This window comes from Dama dama, chromosome 33 (assembly GCF_033118175.1).
Source record: "Dama dama isolate Ldn47 chromosome 33, ASM3311817v1, whole genome shotgun sequence".
NCBI lineage: Eukaryota > Metazoa > Chordata > Mammalia > Artiodactyla > Cervidae > Dama > Dama dama.
Window position 1 is genome coordinate 72,046,808 of NC_083713.1, and position 12,717 is coordinate 72,059,524.

The 12,717-nt window shown below is 35.3% G+C and overlaps 1 protein-coding gene across 2 annotated transcripts in view; it reads left to right on the forward strand.

The window, feature by feature from the left end:
- Nucleotides 1-12,717, forward strand: part of PTPN4 (protein tyrosine phosphatase non-receptor type 4) — a 185,286-nt gene that overhangs the window by 76,131 nt on the left and 96,438 nt on the right. Inside the window, exons 4-8 of one of the 2 annotated variants that reach the window (XM_061135467.1) lie at nucleotides 5,342-5,384; nucleotides 5,462-5,561; nucleotides 9,474-9,518; nucleotides 9,781-9,833; nucleotides 10,187-10,307. In XM_061135467.1, the coding sequence (XP_060991450.1) occupies nucleotides 5,342-5,384; nucleotides 5,462-5,561; nucleotides 9,474-9,518; nucleotides 9,781-9,833; nucleotides 10,187-10,307 (362 nt within the window). The remainder of the gene's footprint in view (nucleotides 1-5,341; nucleotides 5,385-5,461; nucleotides 5,562-9,473; nucleotides 9,519-9,780; nucleotides 9,834-10,186; nucleotides 10,308-12,717) is intronic. The other variant, XM_061135468.1, reaches the window with a different exon arrangement.

Genomic DNA, 12,717 nt, shown 5'->3' on the forward strand with positions numbered 1-12,717 from the left:
TAAGTGCTCAAGGTATTTAGGAGATAAAGTCAGAAGGGTTCATGAGGGAAAGAGTAAATTCAGAGAGTTTGATATCTCAAATTCTGTCTTCAGCAAGTAGATAGAAAAACCATCCAAATGGTATTGTTGATTTTTCTTTTTCAGTTACCATTTATTGAAATGGTTTATTTTTTATTGTGCAACCTTCTTAGGAAGGTTGTGAGTTTAGACTCACTTATTAATTCTAGTCACTTTTTGTAAATTCCCTAGAATTTTCTACAGAGGTTGTCATATAAACATATGGTCAGTTACATTTATTTTAAAATTTTTAACCAACTCTGTATTCAAGAAAGAAACTAGGATATACACTTGATTCTGTATCAACCTGGTATCTTAAGACCTTCCTAAATTCACTTATTACTTCTGGTATCTTTTTTTTCCCATTGATTCCTTAGAATTTTCTGTGTAAATCATGTCATATGTGAATAGCGACAGTTTTACTTCTTCCTTCCCAGTCTTTTTTATTTTTTTCCCATTATTTTTTTATTCTTTATTACGTGAAGCCTGAGATTTTGAGGATGCTGATGATAGAGGTGATGGGAACAAACCGCCTCGCCTGCTGTCTGTCGTGGGAGGAAGGCACTCAGTGTCTCCCCATTAAGTATGCTTTTAGCTGGTGGGTTTGTTTTTTTAAAAAACAGTATAATTAAGGCATAATTGGGTGGTTTAGTTGCTAAGTTGTGTCCGACTGTTGCGACTCCATGGATTGTGCAGCCTGCTAGGCTCCTCTGTCCATGGGATTCTCCAGGCAAGAATACTGGAGTGGGTTGCCATTTCCTTCTCCAGGGGATCGTCCCAACCTAGGGATTGAACCCCGGTCTCCTGCTTTGCAGGCAGATTCTTTATCAGCTGAGCTACAAGGGAAGCCCAAAGGCATAATTTACATAAGAAAAAATCCAACATCCATTCGTCATGAAAACTGTTAGCAAACTTGGAAAAGGAACGTGACCACTGTGATAAGGGCGTGTACTAAGCACAGGCACGTCAGGGAACTGTGAAGTGAAAGCACAGTGGTGGGCCGCTGCACGTCCGCTGGGGTGGCAAAAGTTGAGAGTCTCCCAGTACCGGGTTTGGGCTAGGATGTGGAGCCACTGGTAGGACTTCAGAAGGATACAGCCACTTTGGAAAGTATAGTTTAACAGTTTCTTATAAACTTAAACATAGGTTTAATACACATCTCCAAATACCTTTGGGGTATTTACCCAGGAGAAATGAAAACACAGTCTGTGAAACTTTGTACACAAATGATCATAGTAGCTTTATTCATAATAGCTCATTCCTGAATTAACTTCAGCGTCTATCAGCAAGTAATGGATGAAAAATAATTGTTATGTTTTTACATAGTGGAATACTATATGGTATATACTCTATTATTCTATTTATAGTGAATTGTAGAGCAAGCAAAACTTGTCCATAGTGACTGAAAGCAGATCAATGGTTGCCTGGGGGGTTGAGGGGCTGATTGCAAAAGGACATAGGGAGCCTCTCAGGGTGGTAGAAGGAGGTTGGTGGTGAGGCCCTGCATGACTTGGCCCTCCACTTGGGTGGAGAATAAGCGCAGTCTGGCTGGACCCACATCCATATTCTGCTTCCCTTTGGGTGAACAGTTATCTCAATTAACGGAAATGAATACCATTTCCTTATGTTTCCAACTGCTTCTTTTTCCTGGGGTTTTGGGATCTTCCTGTGCATGCAAAAGCTGAACCATCAACCAGAGTTGTGAAGGCTTTTATATCCAGACTTTAGTTAAACCCTTCTACTGCTTCCTGTCTATCAGGATTTCCTCCTCAAGGATTTCCTCCGCCTGAACTCTGTCCATTGACACCTCAAGTTAGTGAGACTGTCCCCTGCCTTGTGCTGATTTGAGGTTGCCCTCAGGGAAAAAACTGCAAATGTATAAATCTCACCCATTGCAGTTTTTCTGTTTTTCAAGATTAAACTTGGGTACTATTTCTTCTGCCTGATTTTGGTTGCTTTCTGATGTCAAATATTGTACATACACACAATAAAATGAGTGCCATGAGCACACAAGAAATTTTAAGGACTTCTTAGATTCTGTGCTTACAAGGATTAGTGGAAAAATCAAATAGAGGGAATCAAAGAGGGTGTAGGAGAGAAATATGGTGGAGGCGGGAGAGTTTTCAGGGTGATGCAGTACAGTTTGTCAAACAGTTCACTGAGAAAGTATTTGAAACAACTAGGCTCTTAACCCCTCAGGCAGCATGTGCTGTTCTCTGTGGAATAAATACGTTTGTATGTTTGGGATGAAGATGCAGAGAACTCATATCTTCTTAGTGATGTAATTAATCTGCCTTGAGAGTCCAAGTGAATCATTTGAAAACTTTTTACAACTAGTAGGACTTAAAACTGAACAAACAAGTGTCAATCACTTTCTATGTACTGATTAGGGAACATAATCCAACAAAATAGCAAATTAAATAGATTTTCTTTTGAAAACCCAAATCCATTAAATATCTATGAATAAACTTTTGCTATTAGAGATAACATAACTTATAGGAAGAAAACCATAAAACTTAACAGGAAGAGATAATAGATGACATGAGTAAATGAAGAAATAGCATGTTGAGGATGTGGAAGTGTCAGTGTTATGAAGATTTAGCTAACAATTGCTAGTTAGAATCTGAACTGAATTTTTGGGGTGGAGTGAGTGAAGTTGACCCCATCACCCTCAAGTTCATCTTGCTCCATCTTCGTGGTTTAAGTCAAGAGTATACCTCCTATCTAATTGCCATCACTGAGGAAATCTGTAACATTTCCCAGTGCTTGTTAGTGTACTCCTCTAAGCTCTGCCAGCCTCACACATCTTATGTATTTAAACGTGTGCATCTGTGATATCAGAATGTTTTGAAGGGGAACTGAGTGAGGAAGGCAGGCTATGGGGAATTAAATTGTCCCAAATTTTGATTTTAGACAGTAAAATAAATATAATTTATGCTTTTTTTTCTAGAAAATATGCAGAAAAAAATCACTATATTAATAAATACATGGGTGAGACGGTGGATAAATGGGTGGATACCTAGGGGGAAGAGATGTGTTAAGTAGGGGTAAAACCATCTGATTATTGGCACAGAAGTAGAAACTGCTGAGTCATTCAACAGGGTTAGTTAGCCCTTCACCAGATAATTGTAGTAGATGTTATATGCTATATTCTGTGCTGGGTACTGACCCTTCAGCTTTGAATAAATCAGATATTATTCCTTAGCTTAAGGAGTTCATAATCTAGGAAAGGAGATAGGCAATAAAAGGTAAAACACATTGCAATTAAAATGTCACAAAGGAATTTAATGTTCCTTACCAGAAGAAAGATAACTAAGTAGATAGGAGCTTTGTGACATACTTTTGATAGGGCGGTCAATGAAGGCCTTTCTAATGAAGTGAAATTTAAGTTGAGACAGATAACGAAAAACGTCAGCCATGGTAAAAGCTGGAAAAGGACATTCTTTGCATCAGGATGCTTGGAATTGAGGCCCCAAGATGGCATCTTGGAGAAACAAAAAGGAGGCCGTTATAACTGAAGCTCAGAAAACTGAGGTGGAAGAAGTTAAGGAGACAAATACATCAATTTAAGTATGTGAAACCAAAAAAAAGGATACAAAGGAACTTATCTACAAAACAGAAATAGAGTCACAGATGTAGAAAACATTTTAAGAGTTACAGGGCAGAGAGGGAAGGGGGATTAATTGGGAGATTGGGACTGACATATACACGCTACAGTATATAAAGTAACCAAAACGGACCTCCTGTATAGCAGGGGAACTCTACTCAATGCTCTGTATTGGCTTATTTGGGAAAATAATCTAAAAGAGAGTAGATATGTGGATATGTCAAAAAAAAATTTAACAGCCACAGATCTGGAATTGTCAAATCTGAACTGGACACCTGTTTTGATTGGTATTGTAAGGCTTCTAAAACTTATCAGGAGTCTAGAATTGCCTCTTTGAAATATACATTTTTAAAATTAACTGAGGCAAATAAAACATTAAAGAAACAAAAAAAAGAAGAGGTAAGGAGAGCTCATGTACGCCATAGTAAGGCTTTTGGATATTACATTAAGAAGTTATCAAGAGATATCAAGCAAAGGAGTGACACTTTTAAAAGACTACTCTAGGGACTTCTCTGGTGATCTGATGGCTAAGCTCCCAAAGCAGGAGGCCTGGGTTCAATCCTTGGTAAATTATATCCCACGTGCCACAACTAAGAGTTTGCATACCACAGCTAAAGATCCTGCATGCCACAACGAAGGTCAAAGACCCCAAGTGCCACAACTAAGACCCAAAAAGAAAAAAAAAAAAAATGGACTAGCTTCTGGAGGATGAAGGATGAGAGTAAGAGAAGAGACAGACTGCGATTATTAAGAGGCTAAAGGATGGTGACAGAGTAGGTGGAGAAGAATTGTTAAATTCTAGGGATGATTTGGAGGTAGAATTAGTTGGATTTGATGTGTTGGATGTTACAGACAGTGGAAAGGAAAGACTCATGGATTACTTTCAGTCACTTGTTTCTAAGATCTATTTGTGTGCACTTTATTGGATCGACTGTGGGTGGTAGTAGGAAAGTTTATAAGTAACAATATATAAGCTTATATTTGTGTAGTGCTTTGAAAATACTGCCATATCTATGACCTCATTTTGGGTTGTTTAATTTTTTTAACTGAAACATTGGCTGTTGAAATGTTTTCTGAATTTATAGTTTTCCTGAAATAGAGCTTAAGCGGCATTCAGAAATGTTTAGACTACTTGAAATTTTCATATACAAAAAAGCAGTCTTTTCCCTAAACATTGTCTCTTAAAAAAATTAGTGTGGGATGTTTTTGGGGGGAGTATTTTCTTTTCTTTTTTGAGGAATAGAGAAGGAGTTAAATTTTTTTTGTAAGAGTAGATTTTCATGATGTGTAAATTTTGTCTGAATGAGAGCATAAAGTCAAGCATATTTTTATAAGAGATAAAGAGAATTTTAAAAAATTTATAGACTTAATACTTAACAGAATCACTTCATATTGTGGTAATGAAGCATTTTTACTTTTGGAATAGAGGTTATTACACACTGAAATTTAAAGCAAAATCTTAAATCACAAATACATTCAGTACTTTCTTGTAGAATTTTGTTACATTTGATATGAGTTTGTAATTTAGTGATTCCCACCCCCCACCCCCCCCACCTACTAGGCCTTTTCAAAATATGCAATTTTTAGCATTAATCTTCAAATGGAATAGATTTGCAAGAATTGATGTATTAGTTCCTCAAGGAAAAAACAAATCAGTCTTATTTATTTATTTTTCAGAGGTGGCTGGATCCAAACAAACCAATAAGGAAGCAGCTAAAGAGTGAGCAAACAAATTTACTTGATGTTATACAAATGTACTTTATAAAGATAAAGGATTAATATAATCTGATTAATTAGAACTGCTTTTATTAATTCTAGGAGGATCTCCTTACAGTTTGAACTTTAGAGTCAAATTTTTTGTAAGTGACCCCAACAAGTTACAAGAAGAGTATACAAGGTGGGTTTATGGAGCATATTTTTACTTGAAAATATTGTCAAAACTCTTAAGAAATTTTGAAATTAGGCAAAAATAGATGGCCATGACATAGTTCTGAGCTTCCCTGCCAGCACACAGAATAGATGGTGGGTGTTTTAAGATAAATTTCTTGCTCCACTTCTGGACGGCTGGGAGAGATTTAGGAGGCTGTTTAACCCGAGGGCCAGCTCACCCAGCTGTAAGCAGCTTCCTAACCATATAAATAGTAACTTTGTGAAGAGTGGCCAGAAGCACTGCTGGCACTAATTGTAGTAATTAGATGATGCTACAGTTGTATTCCAGGGGTTCTGCATAGTGACAGTTAATCTAGTTTGTTTTTTTTTTTTCTTTTTTCGCCTTGTGAAAGCATATTCTGTATTTTACTTCCATGAAGAGAGCATGGAATTTATTAAATGTATGACCACTGTGTGCAGGAGTGATGGTCAGCAGGTATCTTTGTAGAGCATGCTGGCAGAGTGCCCCAGCACATTCAGGCTGAAAATCCCCACATCATCGGCCAGTTTTAGTTTGATCTTCATTTGCAGTTAATTCTGTTGTCCCTTCTACTTGACATAATGTACACAAGAATGACCCAAATAAGCCTTTTGATATCACATAAATGTTAGGTGAACTGTTTAAGGTAGAAATCATGGGGAGTAATCACAGTGTGGTAACTGTCATTATTAAAATAACTTGAATGATAACCTTACGTATTGCTTGAAAGACAGAATTAGTAGTTTTTGTTTTTAAATACAGAATTAAAAATTAGTATATTATACCTTCCACATGATATAAGAATATAGGTCATTGACTGTATTCAGAATTACTCTAAAAGATAGATGACAAATTAAAAATCTGAATCACATGGACAGAGGAGTCTGCTGGGCTACAGTCCATGGTGTTGCAGTTAGTCTGAAAATACTGAAGCGATTTAGCACTCAAACACACCTAAAGCTATCTGTAGGTAGGCTGTTAGATGCTAATGTTTTCATTATCCTTTAGAATACTTCGGTCAAGTGGAGAAGTAAAGCACTGTTGAGAGTCCTTTGCTATGTGTTTGTTGTGGGGCAGGGTGTTACCGTTTTTATAACAGAACTCAGGAATGTGGATCCAGGATTAGGTAGTCCCAACCTTTGACACTAATAATGTCCAACATAATTTATCTTGAAAGGCAAAGTTGTATCATATGAAAACCTTAGCTTAATATTGCAACTCTTAATCAGTCAGATTTTGTTGTTGTTAAATAATTAATAGGATCTTTTGTCTTAATAAATAGTTCTCAGTATAATAAAACTTTCCCAAACTTTGGATGAACTTCAAGGAAATTGCTCTGAATTACTGAAAATTGGGAATCATAAAGCATTTTAAAGTGCATTTTTTACTGGTACATGTAACTTGAAATCAAATTAACAAAGTATTCCATAATATCTATTTATGTAATTAGTTTTTAAATGTATATGAAAAATAAAATACCAGTAGTTTTTAATTGGATTTCTAATGTGCTTAATGTTTATGAAAACTTTGTTGGCATAAGCAATTAAAATGTTGTCAATTGTAGTTATATTCATAATTTACCTCACTCAAAACACTGTCTTTAAATTTCTTAATAAGCTTGATGTGTTGGTTCTTTTATAGCCTGTGTTGAAAACATAACCAGGGAATAAATGTCTCACTGATAATTAAAGTCAGACTATCTTCATGAAGTAGAATAAAGTAAAATCATGTTTGGTAGTAGTAGTGGAATTGTGCTAAAGTCTATCAGTCTAAAATATGTTTTCCCTGGAAATAATGCATTATTTTAAAAATCCTTTATAATGTAATGTCCTAGAATCTTGTAACTGGTGTTTTTTGGTAAAATGGAGTAAATGGCAAATTTTAATTTTATTACCATTTATACATCAAGGATTCTTTACCCTAATTACAAGTTAGAATCACCATAGAGGAGCTTTAAAACATGCTGGTACCATGGCCACACCCCTAGATATTCTGATTTAACAGGTCTCAGGTGAGACCTGGCTTCCAGGTGATTCTATTAATATGCAGCCAGGGTTAAAAAAAAAAAGACTCCTTTAAAACTTTAGTGCTTGGGTAGCTTTCTTGTTATGGTCATGAGTAGGGGTAGGACACCCTTAGCCACAGTTGCTCAATATTAAGGATTGGTTTAAGCCCCACAAAAGGGAAGTCTACTGTTGTACCGCCTTGCCTTGAGATTCTTTTTTGGATTAGTGGTTAAAAAAAAAAGGAGTTACAGACCTTTCATCAGGTTAAATGTCATTTGTATTAACAGGTGCTGGCATAAGTAGAGCTGGCATTTTCTTAGGAGTCATTACAACACAAATGACATTTCTTTCATACCTTTTTAGTGCTTAGTATATTCAGTACATAGTAGGTGTTTAGTGCATGATATGTTATTGTATTATTTTTACAACTTAAATTGTCTCTACATTTAGCTCAGTCATTATTAATCTATCTTAAAGGTCTGAATTGTCTTTAAAAATTGGACTTTTATCACCATATTTAGGGCCCCTGTGATACATATACTAGGCAAGTGATATTACTTCCTTTTTACAAATAGAGAAACTAAGGCTCCACCAAATTTTAAGTAATGTGCCAAAGGTCACAGGCTGGTTTAGCTTAGGACTTTAATTCTGGTTTCCACTCCCATCAGTTCTTACTGCTCAGCATATAAATCAAATTCAGGAAGCATAGATGTTATTTGTATAGGATTTACAGTATTATATCAAGGATATACACATTTCAATGTTAACTATAAGGCTGTTTCCCACCAGAAATCTTTAACTTTTAATTATGAAATCAAGTAAACCAGATAGAAATATGTTGTCTTGGGTTGAGTACATAGGTAATATTGTAATACTATGTATTAAGCCTCACAAGGAGTTTATGTACTTCATTAATATATGAAGCCAGGATATTTGTATCAGCTGTTTTATATCTGATTCTCTGAAAATCTTAATTACATTCTTTGGTAATTAGAATATTGTCATGAAACTCTTTAATAACTGTAATAGCCAAACAACTAAAATTTTAAATAATTTTGACTGTTGTGGTGTACTTTTTTTAGTGGGGTGAAATGAAAGTCTTAATTCTCTGTTTAAACATTAAAAGCCACTCAATTTTATCTTCTGCCCACGTGATACAGCGCAGGTGCCTTTTCCCAGGCACTGATAAACCCAGGGAGGGGATGACTGTACCCACCAGCAGGGACAGAAGGGCAAGGCCATCTTGGGAGCAGCCTTGGTATTCTTGGTATAGGATACTTAAATTTTTGTTGGTTTTAAAGGAAATTGGCCTCTTGGCAATTTTAATAGTAGAGCAACAGTAGGGAAGGGAACTTTTTTCCCCCTGATCAAAGAGAGCTTTCTTAACTCAAATGAAGATGGAAAAGTGCTTTTCTACAGTTAGCAACTTCTTGTTGCCTGATGCTGTAGTGAGCAACATAGGGTGTCCTTGACGCTGGCCTCCTGGCTCAGCAGAAAGAGTGCCTTTCTTCAGTTGATCTCTAGTGTGTTGCTACTGTCTGTTCTTTGTGTCTCTGACTTACGTTTCCTGTGCTTCCCAGTTCTACTTTTGGCAAACACCAATCTTCAGAGTATTTCTCCCTCATCTTCTTCAGTCATGTAATTCTTAAAATCATGAAAGTTTTATAATAGAAGCTAGGGAAACAAAATATTTGAAGTATAAAATTTCATTTATTAAAGAATTCTAAATATTTGGATCCATGAATTTATGAAAGTTTAAAATATCTTTACATGTGCTAATATGTTCATTATAAAAGCAAATATTTCAGTTTTATTTGTTAATGTAAATATACAGGTTTTAAAACTCTTTATTTTGTAATTCCAATAAATACTAATTATCTTTTTTTTCCCCAAGGTACCAGTATTTTTTGCAAATCAAACAAGATATTCTTACTGGAAGGTGGGCTATTTTAACTTTTTAGTAATGGGCTTTAAAAATACTTTTAATTCTGCATTTAGTAATTTGTGATTATTGCAGACAGATTATCTGCTGAAAGATGGCTCTATGTAGCATGAATTCTTTTCATCAGATAAGTTCATTACTTAATAGCTAAAGATGTAAGTCACCTGGAAACTTCAAGTGTGAATAATATAATTTAAATTATAGTGCATTTAAAATTATTGTGTTTAACCTTGGGTTATTTGCTGTTTTATTTTATTAGATTGCCCTGTCCTTATAATACTGCTGCTCTTTTGGCTTCATTTGCTGTTCAGTGTAAGTATCAGCCCAGATTTTGGCCAAATAGCATATGATTGCATGGTTTCTGTTGCTAGACCATTACCTTTAATGTATGAGTTATTGAGATATATGTTACCATACAGAAAAAAGTGCACAAAAAACATAATAAAACATCCAATTAGCAATTACTTTGGTTCCTGGAAAGACTTTTTCTGAAGTTGTTTAAGACCTAGAAAAATGTTAAATGTGTCATTATAACTTGCTTAAATGGTAACAGTAGAAACAGATACTTTACATCCAGAAATATAATAGAATTCATAACATTGTTGATTTGGCTATAAAACTTAAGTGTTTGTTTATAAAGTGTTAAAATTTTTTCCATGTATTAGCTGAACTTGGAGACTACAATCAATCAGAAAACTTGTCAGACTACCTCTCAGATTATTCTTTCATTCCTAATCAACCTCAAGATTTTGAAAAAGAAATTGCAAAATTACATCAGCAACATATGTAAGAATTTATTTACTTTTCTGCTTACTTAGTAAACTTCTTGATGGTATCTCTTCTAGAGAAATGTTTTAAATTATTTCTAATGTGGTGGTTTTATTTACTTTATATAGAACAGTTGCTATTATATAAAATAGTATGATTAGTATAAAGAAATGTAGGTAATTTAATACTAAAAAATATCACTTATTTCATAGAATGCAGGCATGCTCAGTCATATCTGACTTTTTGTAACCCTATGGACTAGAGCCTGCCAGGCTGCTCTGTCTGTGGGATTATCCCAGCAGGAATACTAGGGTAGATTGCCATTTCCTTCTCCAGGGGATCTTTCTGACCCTGGGATTGAACCCACCTCTCCTGTGTCTCCTGCATTGCAGGCAGACTCTTTGCCTGCTGAGCTGTCAGCGAAGCCCATTTCATAGAATATATGAGGCTTATTTTCATGTCTGTTAAGAAACATTAAGCTATATGTAAACAGATATAGCACTTGCTGTTCTACAAAGTAGCCATTTCTTTAAAAAGGAATTTTAGAATATTAATAATGTACTCATAATATGCAGATCAATTTACTTAGCATTCTTTCCTAGTTTTTAGCTGTGTGGAAGGAATCCATTCTGTTTGGTAATGACTCTGTGTGTGTGAGTCAGTCGTGTCCAACTCTTTGCGACCCCATGGACTGTAGCCCACCAGGCTCCTCTGTCCATGGAATTTTAAATTAATAAAAAACATTCTTTTGAAATAGTTAACTTTTTTCGTTCATAACAATATTCAGCTTTGATATTTTCTGAGTCTAATTTTCTGTGACATGAGTTTTCAAGAAGAGAGTGTTTTGCTTTGAATAGAAAGTTGTATTGTTTATTGGTTCAGAGTTCAGTTTTGCTTTACCACACTTTTCAAAATACTCATGGAATATTTTGCAGTGTTACATATTGATTGAAAGACTAGATTCTAAGAGTCTGAACCAGACTCATTCAGTCTGGTTTGAAATTGTAATGAGGCAGCTTCTATCTTATAACCTTGGCCCAATCACTCTATTTCTCTGCTTCCTTATATGTAAATTGGGGATGATAAAGCTATCTACCTCTGGTGTTATTTTAAGGATCAAATGAGTTTATATATACAAAGTACTCAGAATAGTGCTTGGCACATAGTAAGCACTGAAGAAATATTCAGTTCAGTTCAGTTCAGTTGCTCATTCGTGTCCGACTCTTCGCGACCCCATGAATCGCAGCACGCCAGGCCTCCCTGTCCATCACCAGCTCCCGGAGTTTACTCAAACTCATGCCCATCGAGTCTGTGAGCTCTTAGTAAAAGGAAAGTTACTTTCATTGAGTAATGGCCCATGTGTCAAAAACAGGTTGGCACACTATGGCCCCCTGCCGCCTTTTGTATGGCTTACAGGTTAATAAAAGTGGTTTGTACATTTGAAATGGTTGAAGAAAATCAAAGAAGAATAACATTTCGTGGCACATGAAAGCCTGAGAAATTTCACTTTCCATGTCCATAAATGAATATTGGAACACAGATTCCCTCATTGTTCTACACATTGTAACAGCAGAGCTGAGTTATTGCAACAGAGACCTCTATGGTCTGAAAGCCTGAAGTGTTAGCTATCCAGCTCTTTCCAGTAAAGGTTTGCTGACCCCTAATCTAAAATAAGACTAATGAGTGGAAATTTTAATAGACTGGCTTCGTGAGGTGTGGGGATTGTTTTGTTCTAAAAGTAAATGCCATCTATTATAAAAGTTCTACACATAGCATATCAGAACCAAGGGTTTGAAGATAAATCAGATTTTTAAAAAATTTACCAATAATGAAAAGCTGCTTCTGTCAGGAGAATGTTTGTACGTTTTACAGTGTTGGTTATATATTTCTATTTGCCTTTAAGAAATGATTCTGCAGATTTTTAAAGAAAAAAAAAATAGAATCAACCAGTTTAACTATGGGGCTTGGGAGAAAAGTAGAGTGTTTATTTAACTTAATTGAATTTTATAGAAAAGTATATCTGCTTTGTTTTTTTATTTGAGGAATCCTGTTTTATGTTCATACATTGGCAAGCTGGTTACTCCCTTTTCTTGTATCATTAATGAATGGTTATCTTTGTGTTTTTAATTTGCTGCTTTTGCTCTGCTAGAGCATGATGTCAGATAACCCAGGCTGTTAGAACTGTATGTAATAGAACCTTTTTAAAGGTTTTGCATTTACAGTAGTAGTTCTCGCACTTGTGTTCATAAGAATCACTGGAATATGTCTTAAAATATAAACAATTTGAGCCCCTTTTATTGTAATACTGGGTTCTATAGAACAGTGCTTCTGAAACTATCTGTGATGAAAGACTAGTTTTTCCCCCAGTCTCTCATGGAACAATACTTCTGAAAAATATAGTAAAAATGAATTACTCAAAAAACAAAAT